General features: G+C 34.6%; 2 protein-coding genes across 2 annotated transcripts; one reads left to right on the top strand and one right to left on the bottom strand.

The window, feature by feature from the left end:
• Window positions 1-670: 670 nt before the first annotated feature.
• Window positions 671-12706, bottom strand: LOC103999131 (mitochondrial import inner membrane translocase subunit TIM50). The gene is made up of 10 exons (XM_009420790.3): window positions 12392-12706; window positions 11764-11852; window positions 9802-9838; window positions 8143-8204; window positions 7936-8049; window positions 4202-4306; window positions 4024-4122; window positions 1908-2064; window positions 1690-1792; window positions 671-1084 (listed from the first exon to the last, which is right to left on the bottom strand). Exons 1-10 carry the CDS (start codon window positions 12651-12653, stop codon window positions 1039-1041), a joined length of 1074 nt encoding a protein of 357 aa, XP_009419065.2. The 5' UTR covers window positions 12654-12706; the 3' UTR covers window positions 671-1038.
• Window positions 12707-19980: 7274 nt separating this feature from the next.
• LOC103999412 (F-box protein KIB4-like) lies at window positions 19981-21264 on the top strand. The gene has a single exon (XM_009421168.2). The coding sequence runs from the start codon at window positions 19981-19983 to the stop codon at window positions 21262-21264; it is 1284 nt and encodes a 427-aa protein (XP_009419443.2).
• Window positions 21265-22730: the final 1466 nt, after the last annotated feature.

Genomic DNA, 22730 nt, shown 5'->3' with positions numbered 1-22730 from the left:
ATTTAATGTGAGCAACATTAGCACATGCTCCCAAGGGCAACACTTGGGATTGTTGCGATGACACCTCTGTCGAGTTTCCTTACTTCTTCGAGCAAAGCAAGGTGTTGTCCCCAGCAAAGCAAGGTGTTGTCCCCTCATCGTTTATTCGACTGGTGAAGCTAAATCATGCCGTCGATCATTAACGCATAGTTAAGTTTAATTTCCCGACTGCAGGATCGGTGAAGAGTGATTCCTACAATCTCACTTTGAAAACTCAAGATAGATGATGTGACATCTCATCGTGGTCTTAAGGCATAGGTGGCTTAGAGCCTTCGCTTAGATGTTGCTTACATGATGAAGGGAGCTAGGAGGTGCTAAGGTTCATCCCTGTCAACACTAATATGGAAAAACCTTCCCTGTCAAGGAAAAATCAGGAGTAAAGTCAAATAAAAAACATTCAGTCCTCCTGAGATCGTATAAAGGATATCTTAGTATCATAAAGTTGTGGCAGAGTACTTCACATTACATGCATTACTCCAATTTGTATAACCAGCATTTTGCACATACTTCTGCAGATTGATGCAATTGATCACTGCTTGCAGGCACACAAATCTTGGTGATGGCTTTTGAAAGTTGAGCAAGTGGAGCAGTCATAATAATATGAGAGAAATTCATGGCCAACAAGAAAGTATTAAGCACACGTATTTCGACAGACCAAAACAGTTCTCTACAATGACTAAAGTCCATAAAGGAAAATTGTATAATGCCAACACCGCTAGAGGCATTATGTAAAAGCCTTATGAATCAGTACAAAAAGAACTTGATCACAAAGGAATTTAGTCTTGGCATTTATAACTGGTACACAGAAAGCTCTTAAAACAAAAAGAATTAAGTGAGCAAGCGAAAGAAGAGAATCACCCCTCCAATCTGCTACAAGGCTAACGTGAGATGTCATGGAAGAGTGCTTAAATCTGAACAAGAACAAAGATACTCAAAATTTTTGCAAGAGATTAAGTGAACATAACTGTGGTCATAACCGTCATGCTATGTATATCAGTTTCAACGCCTCCAGAAACGGCCATGCTGTTTCTGATCTTGCATCCTCCTGCAAGACAGTTAATCAGTGTCTCCAAATGCTAAGGACCCAGCAATTTGAGTAATATAGAATTATAGAGCACATTTGACATCAAACCTAGTCATGTTTATCACTTGAATCATTTACAACCATATGGCTTATGTTCTACCAACTACCAAGTATTACCGATCAAAGATTGACAATCTTTTTAACCAGTTCTCAACCTACATCAGTCAAATCATCAACTTGCTGAGACTTTTCATGGATGCCTCATGCAAACTACAAGACCAATTATGACTAGACTGACTAGCGTATCATTCATTATACAAGCAAGCAATATTTGTCATGGCACCTTACCAGATTGACTTTTCGAACATAGGAATATGCTTCACCCTATAGGGAATAAACCATCAAAGAAAATTCAAATTTCTTAAATCAAATACTCTTAATTCAACCAAACATGTACATGAGTTAACAAGCAACATTAGGTTTTAGATACTTAAAACAATAAACATGATTAGGAAAAAGATAACTCACAAGTATCATAATCATCAAATTGGCTTCTTGGTCAATCGATTCAAGACTATTACACAGTTTGCTGTCTAGATCAAGTGCAAATGTAATGCAGCACTTACCTCTGATGTTCCTTGGAGCGTTCAATAAATTCGCTAGCTATATCATGGCCATGATAAGATGCAAGCACAGGTCTTATATCAGCAGGTCTATGAACAGCCACATCTGCAGCAAAAATTTTCAATTGCAGAATTCAATCAAAGTCAAGGCAGCAACAATGCAACATGACAAAAGAAAACATCTTCCCAGCATGGAATCATACAATTATACACTAACTTACATTCAAGAAACGGAATAAGATCTAGAAGTGCGGTGTCATCATTTTCTAGCGTCCAGGGCTTAATGGGTACACAATTCTCGGGCTGAAGGCTAGATTCTAGAGCATGCCCACTGATATAAAGTATCCGTGAAGGATCTCTATTCAGCTTTGATAGGTCCTGCAAATTCCAGTGAAAGAAGCAAAGATGAATTATTTTAACAACTACAAACAATATTATGTCAGCAATACCAACAGCCGTGTCACATAGAAAACCTTGGTTTACATATCCTCTAATGACCATCTGTAGCTGCTACCAATAGTTGATCTACAGGGTTGGTTTTCAGTGCTCACTAAACCTTGTATTTCTAAGTAAATCAATAATACACTTTGACACCTTAAGTTTGTAAAAATGGAAAATCCTTATGCTCCTTCAATACCTCTGTCAGATCTTCATTGTCCATGTAGCCACTTAATATCGGTCTTGACCATAAATTTAACCTTTCACATCAAAATAGATAAAATGAAGCCTATTGCATGAGGGTCCTACCAATATTTGGCAGGTCTTTATATATGTCAATCTCACTGTAGATGCAGCAAAGAAGTCTTAAGAAATGGAACCTTCACACAGTGAAGCAATCTTACCATGACACCAAATCTCCCCTATTTACGTCTGATACAGATAAAACATACCTGTGTTGAAATGTTCTAATACTCATTGCTTGTGCTATTTGTCTTATCACACTAATAATATCATCTTTCAGCTCTTCCAAAGGTGGAAAAAGAAATCACATCTCAAAGCATATATGTAGCTTTGATCTATGAGGCCAATTACCCAACCTCCTTTTCTAACGAGGTATCTTTGTTAATAGCCCTCCGGCAAAAGACATACCAATCTTTAGGTATCTTATATCAATGATTTAAAAAGTGTTAAGCGTCAAAAGACGCCAAGGTCCCAAAACGCCCGAGGCACTAGGCACTCGCCCGAGCGAAACGAGAGGCTCTGAAATATTAAAATATAAAAAAACATATAATATAATTATTTAAATAAAAATATGATATTAAATTAAAAATATACTGTTAACAGTATATTACTTAAGTTCGAGGAGGCGAAAAAAATATTCTCTGAAATATTAAAATATAAAAAATATATAATATAATTAAAAAAATATAATTATTTAAATTAAAATATGATATTAAATTAAAAAAATACTGTTAACAGTATATTACTTAAAGTTAGAGGGGGGAGAAAAAATGTTAACAGTAATAGAGGGAGATAGCAGTAGCGACGGAGGATTAGTTTATGATAGTTGCGGCAGCACTATGAACGATAGCAACGGTAGCGACGGAAGCTATGGACAGCAGCAACAACAGCGGCAGCAAGGGAAGCTGCAGATAGTAGCAGTGACAGCAGTGAAAGCTGCAAACAGCAGCAGTGGCAATGGTGGAAGTTGCGGACAGCAGCAACGACAGCGACAAAAGCTACGGACAACAGTAGCGGCAGCGATGGAAGCTCCAGAGGGCGTCCATTGGTGGCAAAGGAACCTGCAGTCCTCTCCCTCGACAGCGGAAGGAAGCTATGGAAGTCGTCGGACTCGTCCGTCGACAACAAAGGAAGGTTCGGTCCGCTGCGTCTGCGACGAAGGCAGCGACAGAAAGTGTCGGCGGCGGTGGCAAAAGTAGCGCTAGGGTTCCTTAGGGTCACGTGGGCGTGAAGCGTGGCTTTTGAGGTAAGAAACTACGAACCGAACCAGCCTTAAACAGGTTCGGTTCACCTAATTGAATCGAGCGCTCGCCTGAAGTGCCCAGCGACTGCGTTCGGGCGAGTGCCCAGGCGGCGCCTCATTGAAGCGCGCCACCTGGTGCACACACGAGGCACTCGGGCCTCGCCTCACCTCGCCCGAGCACCTATTTAAATCACTGTCTTAGATCACTATGAAACTAAAGCAGTCACTTCAAAGTCATGAGCAAAAGAACTAGAGCCCTCAACATAATATTGTGTTGCTTGTTTACTGCTTGAGATAATTTTAGCCTAAGAAATCTAGATTATACCATTCACATATTATTAAGTCAACCAAATATAATAACAGTTTAGTAATATGCCAAAATAGGTAACAACCGATACTAAAAAACTGAATACCCGATAATGCTTTCCATTCACATATTTTGTTGCAGCTCTTGACAGTCTATAACGAATGCAACCTTTCTGATCCAGCCTTTCTAGTACAGGATCAACATACTGCAAACATATTATCAGCCACTTATTAGAATGGGCACCAGTAATCTCCAATTATCAAAAGTAAATTAAGCCAATTTACCATACTCAGTTGATCTGAGTACACGACAATTTCATAAAACTTAGCAAGATGTTCCAAGAAGGCATCAACTCCAGGTCTTTTAAATGTTCTCCAACCTCTGTCACGCTTCCAATTAGAAAAGCATTATAAGGTCAGACAAACTGTAAAATCCGTAGAGACAAAAACAGTCATTGTGCATGATGCATGATAGATCATTTTCATTGAGATATTTCGCTAGTTATATAGTTTTCTTCAAGAAATCTGGTGCTAAAAAGATTACAGCTTTTGACCGAGTGATGTATGAATAGCAGCTAGCAGTCAGCCCAATTCAAGATCCCAAGCTTCAAAATATGACCATGTTAGTTATATACCATAGATAATGGTACCTAGTGGAACGAGATGCAACTAACTCAAAGTGGGCAGCACATTCACATTCAAGGACTTGTAAAATATTGTTTTAAAAACATTTGAAACAAAGCTAGAATAACCTGACAGATGATAAAGAGGAGATGTAACAAGGAAAGAATGAAATACTCAAACAAAGTGAAATAACAGAAGGAAAACTGCTCATGCAAAGAATTAAATCGTATTTACTGGTCTAACCCACTATCAATATCAAAGACAAAGAGAGAAATAACAGAAAGAATTGTTCATGCAAAGACTTTTCAGTACTGCAAGTCAAGGTTTTAAATACTAGTTAGACCAGTATGTACCGACTGATATTTACTGGTCCAACCAAGTATGGATAGAGTAAAATAACAGAAAGAAGATTGTTCATGCAACGAACTGGTTAGTATATAAATCAAGGTTTGAAAGGTGACCTTGGTTCATTCCTTCCTGCAGGAATACAAGAAAGCAAAGAAGGATGAAAGGTCTTTAGTAAGGGGCGAGGCCAATTGCATTAAAAAAATTACCATCAAAGTTGAGACATTGTAGTGGTTAGTGCATTATTGCATAATTGATAGGTCTGTTGCATAGGTCTTAAGTTCAAGTACATGTGTGAGCGTCTTGCATGCCATTTAATTTAATACAAAAAAGTTATTATTTTTTAAAATGAGAAGATAAGTCAATAACAAAAGCATTAGGACCCAATATTTAAAGGATGAGAAAAGGCCCATGGCTAAAACACAGTTTCATACATGCATTTAGGGAATCATTCAGGATGCACACATACCATGAAGAAGGCTATGGAATGTCCCTCCTAACTAAAAATACCACCAATACCAATTCTTGAATAATCCAATCAACTTCAAAACCTTACTAAAATGAATATTGTCCATTGAGAGGTGGTTCAGTCATTCTTTGCTTGATGTCCACAAAGGCTCTACTAGGTGTCTGAATCCAATGAAGTACTTTCTTTCAAGGAATCAGTGATAGAAGCCATACTAAGAATAAAACCTCAGAGAACCTCTTACACAAAGAAACTATCATGCGGAAACTACAAAAACCAGAAATGATTTTGGCTCTAGCCATTCCCTAATAACTTTATTCTTTTCAGGGTCTGCAGCTATACCCTGGAAAAGACAATGAAACCACTGAATGGGACTTCGCAGTGCATACCAAAACACTTTCTAAATACAGTTCAGCTTCTCTAACGCTTCCAAAATCCTGATAAATGTCTTGAACCATGAAAAGACATCCCTTATGCGGAAGAAGAAAAGGCAAAGGAGGCATACCAGAGGTGGAGGAAGAGGCAGTGGCCTCAAACTGACAGGGATGAGAGAGAGAGAGAGAGAGGATTGTGATAGAAAAGTCAAAAGGAGAAGAAAAAACTAGAGTTGCAAAAAGCTGTCAAAAAAATAGAAAAATGATTGGATCAGGGTACCAAGTGATAGGCTTACCATCCGGGATTCCCAGATTTAACCATCAAAACTAGGTGGCATGCCTAGTATGGTAGTCATATAGGCCAGTATACCCAGTTTCAAAACTAGGTGAAATCATCCAATCTGCATGCCAAAACCTGGTCAGACTGATAAATATCAATCGATACCTACCATTCTGACCAGAATCCTGGATGACTATAACCTTCTCATCTCTCATATTTCCCCTCTGAGCAAAGTTGCTACAAGTCTGGGGACACATGAACAATGATAGATTTGCAACATTTTTCTATTTAAACTCCTTATTGTTAACTGAGCAACCAATAAGTTCAAAACAACTTTTTTGTGCATCCTTTGCAAACAAAATCAACTCATGTCATTTACACACACACATTTGACAAAGATTTTAGAAAAATGCTAGTACATAGTGAACAATGTAAAAATATAGTTCATAAAAAGGACTATAAGTCTAATCAACAAGAATACTTTTCTTTTATCATTTTGACAACAAGCAAAGTTAACATCACACTAAGAATTTAACATGATTCTTGTCATAATACGTTTTCTTCAGAGTGTGGAAGAATATTCATTTAGAAGTTGGAAGTTGACACACACCTGCACATTCCCTTTACTAGGTACAAAAAATTAAATATTATCAATTTAAAACAGAAAGAACTAAAGCATAAAAATGAATGCTTCCCAAGCTTTTACATAATCCAAAGGCTATAACTAGATTGGAGAATTGGACAAAGAATTAAAAGATGTTACATATGAGAAAGATACAAAAGCAAGCACCTGACAAAAACTATTTATTTGTAAAGTAGACCCAAAAGAGTAGACACCACTAACAGGCAGCAGAAAATATCCAGATTAGCTTACTTGGCTTACAACCTAGTTTTATCAAAAGCAGACTATGGAAAAAACAGGCTTATCAGTGAACATGATCAACGAGAGTATACACATGAGCTATCTCATACAAGGACTTAAATATTGGCCCAGTTTCAATGACATCAGACTGATACGATACTAGCATACCAGATGGTATACTGACCTGAATCATCCAGTATTAGTAAATAAAATAATAAAAATAAAGGACAAATTCTCAGAAAAAGCTCTTTTTTTTGCAAGAAGTGCTTCCCATTTCCAAAATTCCCAAACAGTGTGCCTTTTTACTAATGCCTGAAATACTCCCAGCCACCTACCCCTTTTCCCTCCTTTTTCTCTCCTTTTTACACCGCATTACAATGTTCTCAGCAATACTAGAAAAACACTATAATGCAGTATAAAAACATTGTAACTTGAGCAATACTAGAAAAACACTGTAATGTAATAAAAATCATTGTGTTATAGTGTTTTTTTACTGCATCGAAGTGTTTTTATACTGCAATTAAGTATTTTCCTAGTATTTTTTAAAACATTGTAACACAGTGTAAAAACACTATAAACACAATGTTTTTATAAAATGTACAAAAACACTGTGTTATAATATTTTTATATTGAATTACGATTTTTTTTAGTATTACTGAAAACATTGTAACTGGAGCAGTTTACCCATATGGACTGGTCGAAAAGGAAGAAAAAAGAATATTCCAAGTAATAGCCAAAAAAGGGACAGTATTTGGGAATTTTGGAAACAGGGGGCGCTTCTCGAGAAAAACCTAAAAGGAGAAGCTTCTTTCAGGAATTTGCCCAAAAATAAAAATATATTGAAATGTATTACATTTTTCTATTGATGCTTAGTTAATTCAGGAAATACTGGTGGTACATACCAATATAACCAGTATTTAAAATATTGATAATTACAGCAAGTTCAGTAATAATTTCTTCTAGTTGCAAACCTCTTCTTTGTTCCTAATCTGTAAACTATAATCAACATAATTTTGGTAAATCAAGCAAAATTATATCACACATCTATGAAGATGGCAAAGAAGTTACCTTCCAGTCAGAGTATACAAGAGTCTCATTAAGGTCTAGAACAAGAGTGAAAACATGTTGTTCTTGAGGATGCAGATCAGGAAGCAGCTTCTCTGATGATGGTTCAGTAAATCCCTAAAAACAACAGAAATACACAACTGCGACTAAATGAAGCAGCTATAACAACATGAAATTGCTAATAATAATAAGCAATGAGTATTTACAAACCCGAACATGATCTTCAATTGCCCTCCTAAGATCCAGGTACAGCTCAAGTGCTTTGACAGGAACTATTCCAAGAAAAAATTGCAATAACAGAAAATGAATTAAAGCCACATCTAACAAGGTAGCAAACAGGTCACAAATAGGTACAAAAGACAACAACATAGAATTAATAAGCATAAACTATATATATAATTCATTGACTAAGCACCAACTAGATCAAGAAACAAATTTGAGAAATTAATTAAATAAAAAGAAACATTGCAAACAAAATAAAAAAGATCATTATAATAATCAATACAAAATGGCAAGTGCCATGCTATACCTAATTGTGCTATAACAAGTACAGACCATTTTTTCAGCTTGTGCCACCTATCACAACAGTTGGGCCAACTGATATAGAACTATCAGCACAATACCCAAAAGATAAGGGCACGTCCTTATACCACAAAATGGAAATCCTTGTAGAAACAATATTATGATTTAATGGCTGTAATTATAGTAAATTTTAATATTCTAATGTAAATTTAATTATATCCTTGTCAAACAACCCAAATTTAAATTCACAAAGTATTTAAATTCAATTGGATCATCTCCTCAGTTTTTTGTTCAATTGGATCCTCCAATTCTCACATGTCAACCACCCATCAATAGGAGACCTACCTACCTACCAACCATAGGGTTGAAGCTCCTGTTTCTAATATGAAAGTACCGATTATAATTTCAGCTGTACAATAATTAAAGAAGAGCCTACCAATTCCTAGACCTTTGTGTACAGGCCCTTGTTCTCATGTCAATGCACAAAGGATGCACCTCAACACACACCATACTCCAGTTGACTCATCTATACATGGCCTAAATTCGACGGACTTGGTAGGACTTGACCTAATTTGGTCAAGCTGGGACAAATTGACCAATTCCAACATATTTCAACCAGGCCATTGTCGTCTTAAGGAAGAAGAAAAAGAAAAGGAGAAAAAAAACTGAGACTATAACACAGACCAAATTTCCATGACCACAAAATTAATCATCTCAAAACTATTGAGCACAATAAGTAGCCATTAAATGTCCACAAGATTCAATAGCAATGAAGAAACATATATAATAATGAGTCATCGATACTATTCACACAAAATAAATTGATCCTTCACCTGATACCACACAAGAAAGGGATAGCAAGATCCAGGCCTGTCCAAGGAGAAATGGAGAGGAAGAAGAGATGTATGGAAGAAGAAAGGAAAGAGGAACAAAGGAGAGGAATAGGTCTCACTCAAAAGCTTGTCTAGCAAGCTTTCTTCACCTGCAGACAGCAAGTGGGCAATCATCCACGGATTTAATAAAAATTGGAAGCCATAGAGTCTGATAAGAGGAATATGTTCTGATGATTCAAAATTCATATTGTACAAATCATTGCCCACATGTCCAATGAGCTAGTTTTATCAATTACTTAAAAGACAGCTTGAACTCACCCTCTTACTAATATATCTATTTTCTTTCAATCAGGAAAGATTAGAAAATAAAAAACTTCCATTTTATAGGTAACTAAACATTTCCACTGTGTGGATAAATGTCATGAAACTCTTCATTAGTGGAAAAGGAATTTATAACTTGTAATTTGTAAAAAGCAATTAAAGCTTTAAGCAACAAATGCTTCAGAGCCTTTACCTTTCATGACTGTGGAATAAACCAAATTGTTATATTTCTGTAAGAAAGAAAAGGAAAAGGAACTCTAAATTAACAATATAATTCATTGACAAATAACCAGAGATAATAATTAAGTGCAAAATAACTGGCAGATTCTTCAAAGGCATTAATCCATAAAAGTAATACAATTATACAATAAGTATACAATGGCAAAAGAACAATAGAATAATGTCATATTTGTTCATTATCACCAAAACATCAAAAGAGAAAGCAAAGGAATAGATATATTACATTTTCTTATCTTCATGTAGGTAAAATGGTAATTATTATTATAAAAAATCTGGCAGATCCATCACAATAAAACATCCAAATTGAACACGGGATGCACATCATGAAACAATAAAATTCAGTAACAGAAAACGAATGAATATCCATCACATGGCTTTTAAAACATGGTTAAGTTGATCACTGTAATACAAACTTCCTTTTATTTGAGACTGTTAGTTCCTCGTTTTTCTCTTTGCACCCTCACTAAACAGAATGGAATAACATATTACAGTGCCTTTAAGATATCTTAATTAAGTTCCTCAAAGGGCAAGAAATAGCCTCACTTACATAGCTAATGCCTAACTTTATTTACATGTGAACTACTAATTGGGGTACAGAAATCTATATTGTCATACTTCTCTACTTCAAAATAAAAAGCAAAGCAACAACGTTATTCAATTGCCTTTACGGTCACATATGCACTTCTTATATCCCTAACTTCTTAAGTAGGTGCCATGCTGTTGAGAATTTTACAATCAATAAGTGATACCAACTGTGTGATGGTACATTATGTGAGAATAAACTTCTTACAAGAAGTCAAAACTATAAATATCTAATAAATATTGTTTTTTCTTTGTCATTTTCATGTAAAAAAGGTGAGTTCAAATAACATAATTCAATCATTTTCGATTAAATTGTTGGAGAAATCATCTAAAGAGTAATGTAACTTCCTTTATATTTCAAAACTACAAGAAAACTCATGAATCCAGTGTATTTAATTTTTATCGCTATCATCTGTGATGTATGACAAAAGCCAAAAAATTTTAGTCCTTAACTAAAAGTTATTTACTAAAAATTAGGCATGAGTGTATATTTTTCAGCAGTCACTGCTTTACATTTTCACATTAAACCTAATTAATTTAAGCTGTTAATTTACTTCAATGTGTTTTCTTTCACCTAAACTACAAAAATGGGACATAAATGGATCTAGGAAGAGAAAGCTTGCCTTCTCTTTCACATTTATTGTTGAAGAAAACAATAGGAGAATAAAGTTGCTTTGATCAACCTTGAAACTTAATCCCACACTAAAGACTAAAGGAAATGTTTCAACAAGCTCAAATACAATATTACATCCACAATTGAGTACTTATAACAATTAGACACTTAAATGTACACTAGGTAATATTACTAAATTTATTTTTTTAAAAAGAGCTCTGATCAAGTGCAAGCTTCACTGCCGTGGAATCTAATTTAACAAAAAGCTTGGATTTAGTACAACACCCCTAAAAGAAACTCCCAAATGCAATGAAAAGCAAGCAACATGAAGATTCATGTGCTTAGCCTGGACAATAAACATTTCACGAAAGGTATAAATTTGGTCTATAGAACTTTAATAAAATCACTAACCAAATTTTCCATAAATTGCATCTCCTGAAACTTTTATGGCATCGATTTAGATAACCTTGTACTACACACTTTATAAATACACTGTTGGGCATTTGTAAACCCTAAGACTTATGATTTCCACCGTGTCAAGAAGTTAAAAGAACACACAGATCTGTGGGATGTATACATCCAAACAAACTCCATTCAGGATATCAGAAAATACTTTTTAGTCAAAGAGAGATCCTAGCTAAAGGAAATTATACGCAGCACAAGTGTTTAGTTTTTTCCCTTGAACTATTCCTCCTATTTCTGGGAAAAAATAAGACTTACTTGGAAACTAGATGTGTCATCTCTTACTGGGCCTTTAGTCATTTCCCGCAAAACCTTTGCCTTCTCTTCCACCTCATCTACCGTATATGCTGTGCAAAAAATGGAATGGAAATAACATATAATAACCAGTAAAAAAAATAGTTCATCAAATTACGATACACAACCAAAATCAAGAACAAGTGATATGCAGAAAACAAATAAACGTTTCGAACATACAATAGGATTATGCAAAACAACATCTGGCTTTGCTCTTTATTAGTTGCGATCAACAAACTTTAGCATATAACATAATTTTCCTGGTAAAATCCAGACATCATATAACTGAACGAAGCAATTCTGATAAATAATCGTGCATTCTCCATGAAACTTTACCATTTTCTAGTCTGTACGTAACTGTACGTAAGTTACGTGCATTATATAACTGTACGTAAAATGACGAAAATTTAGCGAAAGAAACACAGACCGAAATTTCAGATTTTTAATGTGGCTTTCTTCCACAATGTTCAGATCCTTCCCTCAAAGCACAAAAGAATCAAATGGAGCATCGATTCTAATTCGACCAAAAGAACAAAGATAATAGGGCTAAAGCGGGGGGAGGAAAGGGGAGGGGAAGGAGAATAGGGAAAACCGTAAGTTGCGTAGGCAGTGGTTCCGACTGCGGCGGTGACAGCGGCGAGAGATCCAAGCTTGAGAAGGCTCCAGGATCGCCGGGCGGTGGAAGAAGGGGGAGGCGGCGGGGAAGGGGCAGAAGAGGACTGGTCGTTGAGGAGGGCGTCCGAGGACACGATGGGCTCCTTGGGAGGAGCCGCGGAGACGCTAAGAGCTCTGCGCTCGCTCCTCTGCTTCGCAAGAAGACGGACAAGGCGGGATCGGACGAGCCGAGAAGACATGGCAGTGGAGTCGAAGACGAAGGCCCTCGAGCAAGAAGAAGAAGGGGTTTGGACGGGGTTTACCATTCGAGCCTGCTGTTGGAAGTAAAAAAGCACTACGATTCTGTATCACGTGAGTTACACGTGATTTACCAGATGGGCCTTCCAAGTTGAACCCCCAGCAAATTTGGTCAAAATTCAGTCCAATTTCAGATTTATTGTTCGTCCAACAACCTTTATTTGTAGATGAGTTCTCGCTTATTGTTCGACGAGCAATCTTTCAGGGATCTCTTACTGATTTAGATATGGGTTAATTATAGATTAGTCTTATAATTAGTCAGTACGTGCTCAATGATAAACCCTTATAGTATTTAATGATGTAAAAAAAAATAAGATTAAATATTTTACTTTTATTAGTATAATAGAACTAAGATATTAAGAATAACTAACTATATGGAATAATTAATAATTAGCCCTTTAGATGTTGATAACCAAATATCGAAGACTACGATCGAGATCATCATTAGTGTCTAACAAGTTGTTAAACTGTAGTTAGTATCATGTTAATATAATTGATTCTAAGAGCGTAGATAATTGATCATTAATTATGAGCTAACTATAGATTTTCCCCTATAATTAGCCACCTTTAGTATTTCGATCCTTATACTTTAAAAAATTACATTGGCATCCCTATAGTTACGAAAGTGATACGATTAGGTCCATTTATCATGATGACATTAGTTTTTATCGATGTAAATATAAAAATAAATGATAAAAAAGTAATTTTAAGTTCGATAGTACATAACATCGAATGTGGGTGGCAGTGCCGCTGGCTTCGGTAGTGATAGGCAACAACGTTGCTGGCGTTGTTGGTGGCAAATCCCTCCCCCTCCCCATCGTCCTTGGTGTCGAGCGGTCGTCACCCTCCATCTCCTCGACTACTTCCTCGATACTATCCCTTCCACCTCCCCCCTCATCCTCCCCTTCTTCTCCACCCTTGCTCATTGTGTCAAGCACGTCTGTCACCTTTCCTATGGTAATTTCGTCATCACTCTCATTTATGCCCTCTCCTCTCTCCGCCTCGTCGTCATCTCTTGGTCTCATTCCCTCACCTGCCTTCCTCTCTGACTTCTTTATCGGTAGAACCCACCATCTCATTGTCGACCTCAACAATTCCCTCATCTTGCTCAAGTTCGGAGCTCCACTTCACCGATGGCATACACATGACCATGTTCTGCCACATCCAATAGGTAGCATCGTCGTCTCCCACTCAACATCACACCAAGATATCCATGATCGGTGCTAGGAACGTGGGCATGGCCATCGCCCAGACAATCCTCACAAACAAGCTAGCGATGGTGGATGCCAAACTTATCAAGCTATAGGGTGAGATGCTTGTAGCAAACTGCAACCTTTCTCCCACCCACTCGAATCCTTGTGTCTCTAGACTATACTGTAATGACAAACTCTGACATTTGCATCATCACGACCGACGCTTGGCAAATCCCGAGGGAGATGCGACTGAACGTGTTACAACGCAATTGGGAGATTGAGTGGGAGACGGTGACATCGCCTACTGGATGGGGCGGAACAAGTCCTGTGTATGTCATCGGCGAAGTAGAGCTTTGAGCTTGACTAGGACGTGGGGAGTGCCGAGGTTGGTGGCAAGATGGTGGGTCTAGTCGATGACGAAGTCAGAGAGGAGGGCAAGTAAGCAAATGGGACCAGGAGACAATGACAGGGCGGAGGGAGGAGAGGGCACGGATAAGGGTGGCGACGAAGTTGCCATGGGAAATGTGGCTGATATGCTTGACGCGGGGGGCAAGGGTGGAGAAGAAGAAAGGGAGGATAAGGGGGGAGGCAAAGGGGGTAGTGGTGAGGAACTGTTCGAGGAGGCCGAGGGCGACAATCGCACAATGCCGGGATGAGGGGGGTGGTGAAGGTGTCCACCACCACTGACACTAGCGACATCGGCATCCGTCACCACCGACGCCAGCGACGTTGTCGTTAGCCATCGACACTGTTTACCGATTAACTTAAAATTATTTTTTCATCCTTTATTTTTATGTTTACATCGATAAAAACTGACATCATTATGATAAATAGATATAATCGTTTTACTTATAGGAATGCTAATATAACTTTTTACAGTATATTGATTACACACATTTAACATCCACGTCATGTTGCTTACACACATAATTTTATGAATTATATATATACAAATATATAAGTTTGTGGGTATTTGTGGATTGCACGAATAAGGCTAGATATAAAATCTTCAATGTTAACATCCACAATGGTGCATCAAAAAGCAAGATTGTATTGAATAGGGTCAATATGATAGGTTGCAAATTTATAGAGATTTATGGTATTGAGTATGTCGAGAAATGATAGGCGTGAAAAAAATTATTAGTTGTGTGAGGACTCTCCTCCCTCATGCTTTCTATAATAACTTGAAATATATCTTAAAAATCTAGTTGTCAACCTTGTGAATATCTTAACGAGTACTTGAATTTGTCTCCCCTTCATCACCCTATTCATTAATTAATCCCCATAATTTTCTTATAAAAAAAGGTTTGGTGAAAATATTTATTTATAATGTTGGATTGTTTGTTAATCTATAAGTCTTCATTGGATCAAATAATATGATATTGACGATAGGCTGTTTAGAAGAAAGAGAAAAGGAAAAGGTAGAAAGGTAGTTCTTAGACTCACTCCATATTATTTGACTCGTATAGGAGCAAAACTCATAGCCTCACACCACTCAATCATTCATTCAAGAAAATATGATATCATTATAATTCCTTTGTCCCTTTTTTAAGTCCCAAGTATAAGAAAAATAAAAAATAATTATAAAGAAAATATAATTATATCAAACTTAATCAACTAAATTATTTTTTATTTTAAAAAATATTATTAATAATATTATCAGTGATGCAAAGATGAATAATATTTATGCACTTTGCTTTAACTTCCTCCCAATCTTTGTTGTTTATTTTTTCTGGTTTGTCTGCTCATTCCTTTCATGCTTTTGTTAGGTCTCCTTGAATAAGAAAATCTATCACCCTCCTTTGTCATAGGGTAAAATTATTTCTTTCATCAAATTGTTTTATGGTAAAGCTAGTAGAAACAACCGATGACACGCTTATTGAATTTCTAGTCATTGGATCTTTTGGACTCTTAACCATTTTGTTAGAAAGGAAAAAAAAATAAATATAAAATATAAAAATAAATAATTAAGAACATATAAAAAATAAATCATTAATATATGAGATCAATTACAAGGTCTTGAGTTATCCTCACATAAATATAACTATCCTCCTACACCTCTCATATAAACCTGAAGTACATTCCTTTTAACATTCTTTACAAATCCTAATGATTAATCTCAAGAGTGTCCAAAGTGTCTTGCCTCTCTATAATCAAAATCCAAGATTTAAGATGTATGTATAGGAATGAACTCTAATTCACTCTCTCATCTAATTTGAATATAATTAGAATCTCCAAAAATCTTAAAGTAAGTATTTGAGAAACATCTTTCAATACAAAGGATACAGGATACATTATGATCCCAAGCACCTGCCTCCCTCTAAGTAGACACAACGCAACTAAAGGAGAGAGAGAGAGAGAGAGAGAGAGAGAGAGAGAGAGAGAGAGAGAATTCAAGTAAGAAGTATTTTTCATTTTGTTTCATAAAAACTCATGCACCTCACTCAGTCACGATAACTTGAGCGTTGGATGAGAGTGAGTTACTAGGAGACCTCGACACCATTTTTAAGTTTTATGGGTTCCATGAGAGGGACTCACACCGGGATCAAACTCAATCTCCATAGTGCTCCAAAGCATGATAAAGTTCTCTCATGTTGTACTATGCTTGATCGAGTGATACAATACAACCTAACGAGCGGTGGGATAATATATAATTGTTGGGATTGGTAATGACAGTAAGGGTGTGACTTAGTGCAAGTGTGTTTGAACTTAGTAGGTTCTATAAGTCTATATTTTAGAGGAATAAAAATTAGATCAATAGGTTTTCGATGTTGGTATCTATCTCAAAAGGAATTAATGAAGATTATCTGGATTTGTCAATAAAATTCATATAAAAAACTCAGATAATTGGACAAATATGTCCAAAATGAACACATGATCATCAACAATGGTTACTTGGACTCCCATTTACGATCTTAGTGTGTCCATCAATTTGATGGTGATATGCTGAAGCAAATTATAACATTGTATTCAAAAAAATTTTCGTATAATTTGTTAACCCTATAAAAAAATAATGATTGGTGGTTTGGTTCATCTTGCAATCTAATAACTTCTTTCATGAATAGCTCAGTGACACAATTGGTATATGTAGTTTTTTTGCATGCAATCTATATTGATTTACTGTCTCCATTATGTTGTTGCTAGCATAGCAAATACCATTGTTTTTAGTTTTGGATCTTTCAAATCATTTTTGTAATAGATTTGGACCATTTTTTTTTTCTGATCCTTTGATAAAAAGATTCATTCTCTTCGTAAAGAAGAGGAGATAGAACTAATAAATTTTTTTTTTCGATTTATCTCGGGTTGAATACCTCATTCAAGAATTTTTATCCCTAAATCGATTGATAATTAGTAGGGATGGAATTATCTCGTAATCGATAAAATGTGTCTTATTGCTAAATCAATCTTACCCTGTGGAGGCTTCACACACAAACATCAACATGTTAAATAAAAGATGACAAAGATGCATCATTCAGAGAATATTTTTATTAACTACAAGCGATTAACAAATTTTAAGCTATAATTATAGGATCTCTCTTTAATAGCCAAGTTTCTTTTTTTTCTTTTGTCTCTTCTATCTCTCACCAATTTCCACTTTGGAAATTTCTAATTTGGATAATGATCACATGTTCTTCACCATCCATCCCTTATCCTGTAGCTTCTTTTGGATGTCTATATGTTAGATGTTTCTTTTCCATCATATATATATATATATATATATATATATATATATATATATATATATATATATATATATATAATTGAAAGCTTTTTATATGTTTAAGCTTATAACAAAATAAATATTAGTTTTATAATAATAAATGTTGGGTAGAAATAAGACTGTAAGAAAATAATAAGATAGATATAAGAGAAATAGGATTATATGCTTCTATACAAAAGATCAAATTAGCCTAAAACGATGAGATTTTTATATGCTAATTCTATAAATTACTTCTACTTTATGATTTATATTTATATTAGTCATTTACTGTATTTTATATGTAAACGACCTCCTTGCTGCTTACTCACTTACCGATAACAAAACACTCTATAACTTTAAGAATTGAATACAACTAAACTAATGAAATAGAAATAAGGAACAAATCATTCTCAACTCTAAGGAAGAATAGAATCTAGCGAGAGACTATTTTCAAGAATAGTATAATGCAGTCTGCAAAGTTGATTTTGTGATATGCTTTGAGACTATTTTCAAGCTTCATGATTATAAAATTTTATATCATGACTTGGTATAATCAGATTCAATTGTCAAGTCACTTAGGATACTTGATGACATATCGTAATAATTTTCTTATCTAAGAATAACAAGTGCTTTATTAGTTCTATACATTATGATATAAAGTACTTTATAGTTAGCGAAAGAGTCCAAAAACAACCAATGTTAATTAAAAACTTAAGTTTTATTGTATTGATTGATGAATCATTTACTAAGTCCTTACAACCTAAGATATTTAAAAAACATATTCTTATGATTGGGCTTATGAGAAACCCATAAAAGATATGATAATACATGTCTGAGTAAATATAATAATTAATATTTTACTTACATAATTAAAGTTATTTGTTTCTATTATCTTATTCATATTTATGTATATACATGTTATCATTAGACGTGATAATAGGATTATCTTGGTAAGATCAATTATAATGATCATTATAAATTATATTAGGAAAGACTAATACTTTTATTGTATATAGAAGGGAGTATGACACTGATGACATGCAACCGCTATGACTCACATCCATAGTCTAACTTAATGTAGTATTATTATATTATTAGACTTATTAGCTTATTTGATAAAATTCATGATCATGTGTAAAATGGTTTTCAAAATTTTTAAGATCAAATTAGGTAAATTTACTTTTAAATAAAATTTTATTTTATATATTTTATATTTTAAATTCTTTTTATATCTTACCAATTAATTAATTAAGTAAAAAATATTAGATTATGTTATCATGTTTAATTAAGTAAGATATATTATAGATATGATTTAATTATAATTAAGGTTATCAATAAATATAAAGAAAGTCCAATTATGATATAATTCTTTATTGGGGATGACCAGGAGGAGTCTCCTATTTTTTTATTCTAGACCCTTTGCCCTCACCTATAAATAGACATGACCTCATAAGAACTAAAAACATTGAAGAGATATTACATATCTATTCTCAATCTCTTCTTAGTTCCTATTCCATCTTATTGCGATCTTATAAAAGATAAGAATAGAATAGAAGATAAATTCAGTTTTCTTTGTAGATCGCTTCCTTCAGATCGGATGATACTGCATTTACATCTCTGATGAAAGGTATATATTGAAAGATATATAATTTTGATCTTGATCTATCATTATTTGATTTTAATTTTAATATTAATTTTTTTTTTCATATAGTAGTAGAATGATTAGTCTTATGCTAACTAACTCAATTTTCATTCTGAAGAACTGCTTTGTCTAACTATTAAAAGAAATATTTTAACCATTTGCATTGGTGGAGTATTAACTTGCTTCTGCTGAATCCAACACAAAACATATACTTGAACTTCTACAGTAACTGCTCCTAATTGTTTATAGATATAGGGAGTGTTTAGTATATAAAGAAAATTATATAAAAAAACATTCATGCAATATTCTCATGCAAAAACTTTCGCCAAATGGGATCACCATGCAAAAATTCTTGAACTACCTCTTGTCCGACATGACCCATTGTAACATAAAGAAATATTTCAATTGATAAGAAAACATGTTGTTGATAAAGTTCATGATTGGAAATAATATCCATCACTAATGGGTACTAAGAGATAGACTACTCTGTCATTACTTGGGTATTGCCCATCTTGGCGAAGGGATAACAATAATACTCTTGTATTTGTACGGGACTAATTACATATTATCTTTTATAATTAGTTAACTTTAGTATTTCAATTCTTATATTTTTAAAAATTCTATCAGGATCCCTATAATTGTGAAAGTAAAATATTTAATACTTTTTCAATAAATTAATAAATATTTATTATTTTTCATAACTCTCGTTTGGTTCTTGTAGGCACGAAAGAGTAATGGAAAATATCAGTATTACCTCTACCACCGTCTTAAATAGTCAAGAGAAGGAACCACATGTGGAAAAAGATTCCACAATGGATAGACCTAATTGGTCATCACTCCCACTAGATATCGTAACACTGATTAGTGAAGAACTTCCCTTACCACATCGCATATGTTTTCATGTCACATGTAACGCTTGGTATTTTGCAACCATGCTCAAGCCCATCCCATCCCCATTGCTCCTCGTACGCAACGATGAAAGTGAGCATAGTGATTCATGCCTGTTTGTATCTCCCATTACCGAGTTCTTTTTTATCTACTTCCCTATCAATGAGCTCCATGGCACACGTTGTGTCGGTTCTAATGCTGGTTGGCTCGCGATCTTAGATGAACAACTAGATGTTAGCCTCTTAAATCTCTTAACGAAGACTCGAATCTACCTCCCCTCATTTATTACTTCGCCTCTTTATAATCCCCCTTATGAAAGTAAGTTTTTTACGACGGACTTCAATGATCTATTAGCTTATGCTCGTAATAATTGCTGCCTCAAAATTTTTCGTGATTTCATCATTAAGAAGGTAGTCTTCTCCTCAAAACCTACTATCCATAGCTACATCGCAATGATTCTTTATGGAATTGATCCCGAAATTGCCTACACAAAGGCGGGCAATGATAAGTGGATTTTTCTTGGGATGCCATCAACAATGAAATACTATTATGAGGATATCATGTATCATGATGGCAAATTTTATAGTATAACAAATGAATCTGAAGTTCAAGTGTTCGACTTAAGTGGAGATTATCCTGTCATGATGCTACTCATCGAGAGATTAGCACCTAGTACTGAATACCTTGATAACATATCCGGTTCCACTATCAATGATTTGTATAACAAATACTTGGCATGCTCGAGCACAGGAGAGATGTTCCTTATTCTATGGTATAGAGACCATGCATATTACCCGAATAATGGGGTACTGCCTAGACCAAAGGATTTCATGCTCATGAAGGTTAAGCCAGAGACAAGTCATTGTTGGGCTACCACGAAGGATATGGGGAACATGTGTCTATTCATTGGTAGCAACAATCCCATTTTGATACCTAGCAAGGATTTAGAAGGATTAAAAGGAGACCATATCTTCTCTATTGAAACCTTCCCAAATGAAGAGGTTGATCGATATACTCGTATTGTTGGATGCTTCGATTTGAAGGAAGAAAGGTTGGAGAGCTTCAGTGAATCATCACAGTCTCCACTATACCTGAGACCACCCATCTGGTTTACACTCTCATTGCATTGAGTACAATAATGTAAAGATATGTTGGCTTATTGTTATATTTGTTGGTCTATTAGTCATCTTTGAACAGTAAACATTTACATGGAGCTAATTAACCATTTCCATGTTAACTCCATTTGTTCTGTATTGAGTAAAGAACATATTTTGATGTTTACCTTTCCCTAATTGATATGATACAGAGCTGATGTTGTAATGCTTTAAATATGAAATCATAGATACAAAGCATTGCAATTGGTTTTCCTTCGTGGAAAGACAGCATAAATACATGTGTCCCAATTCTAGAGAGAGAAAAAATTGCTTACATCTTCAAAAGAAATGCTTGCATGAAAAACTAGATTGTGGAATTATCAGGAAAATTCAAAGATTTCAATAAAGTAGCATTGGACATTGAATTTAGGTCTCTGAAGTATTAAATGGCACTTAGTCCATTATAAATATTAATCTATAGATTAGAGGATAGATTGATCGATATAGTTTAATTCCTTTAAAACGAATATAAGTCTATTTGAGAATTTTGAATTCAATATGATTTTCAAAGGATCTCCTTATGTAATACCAACTAGTATAAGGAAATTATTATTAGGGTATGAGTTGGATAATATCTCCTAATCCTCACTACTTTTCACTTTTGAATTTTCTAATTTGAGCAAAAAGAAATCTTTCATTATGGCCTTCGATTACAAGTGTAGAGATTCTATGTGAAGCGTTTTCACCCAATTTGGATCGAGAATTAAGTTTTGGATTATAACTAATTCTTTATGAATCAAAGAATCAAATTCACTTAAAGTTCTACTCATGATATGAGCTACCAACAAAGGTTTATATGTTAAACCTAAATATTCAATAAGGGTATATTAGGAATTAAAATGGATTTGGTTGTGGTTAATGATTAAGAATATGGGTTAAAGATAGCACATGATTATTGATTAATTTATCTAGAAAGAAATGATGATTACCTATATTTTAAAAGAAGTAATATCTACCTATAAATAAGCTATTGGTAATTTATTAGTATTATATAATTTTAGGATAAGAATTCTACAGGAAAAAAACGAGTTGCATGATTGATCGAATTGAAGAAATGAATGAAATAATTCTGTATTGCGAAAATGAAAAACTCCAATGTGACTTTATTAGCCAAATTCAGAGAACATATTTTAAACAATAAAAGATACTCGTACCATTAAAAATATTAATTTGTACATTAAAGGATAGATCCACCGACATAGTATAATTTCACTAAAATAAATATAAAGCCAAGTTGAGAATTTTAAATTTCATATTATTAGGAGAAAATATCATTGACGTCCTTGTCAGCCCAAAGTGAACTTGATCCATACATGTAGAGTTGTTCAAGGTGAAAAGCATCTCCTCCTAAGATGTTACCTGCACAAAGACCAAAATCAATAGAAGTTTTCTGAGTCAATCCTTTCAACGCTCAAGTTAATCTCGATGTCAATTTTTATAGA

Source organism: Musa acuminata, chromosome BXJ3-9 (assembly GCF_036884655.1).
Source record: "Musa acuminata AAA Group cultivar baxijiao chromosome BXJ3-9, Cavendish_Baxijiao_AAA, whole genome shotgun sequence".
Classification (NCBI taxonomy): domain Eukaryota; kingdom Viridiplantae; phylum Streptophyta; class Magnoliopsida; order Zingiberales; family Musaceae; genus Musa; species Musa acuminata.
The sequence above is the reverse complement of the archived record's forward strand: the minus strand, read 5'-3'. Positions and strand labels throughout refer to the sequence as shown.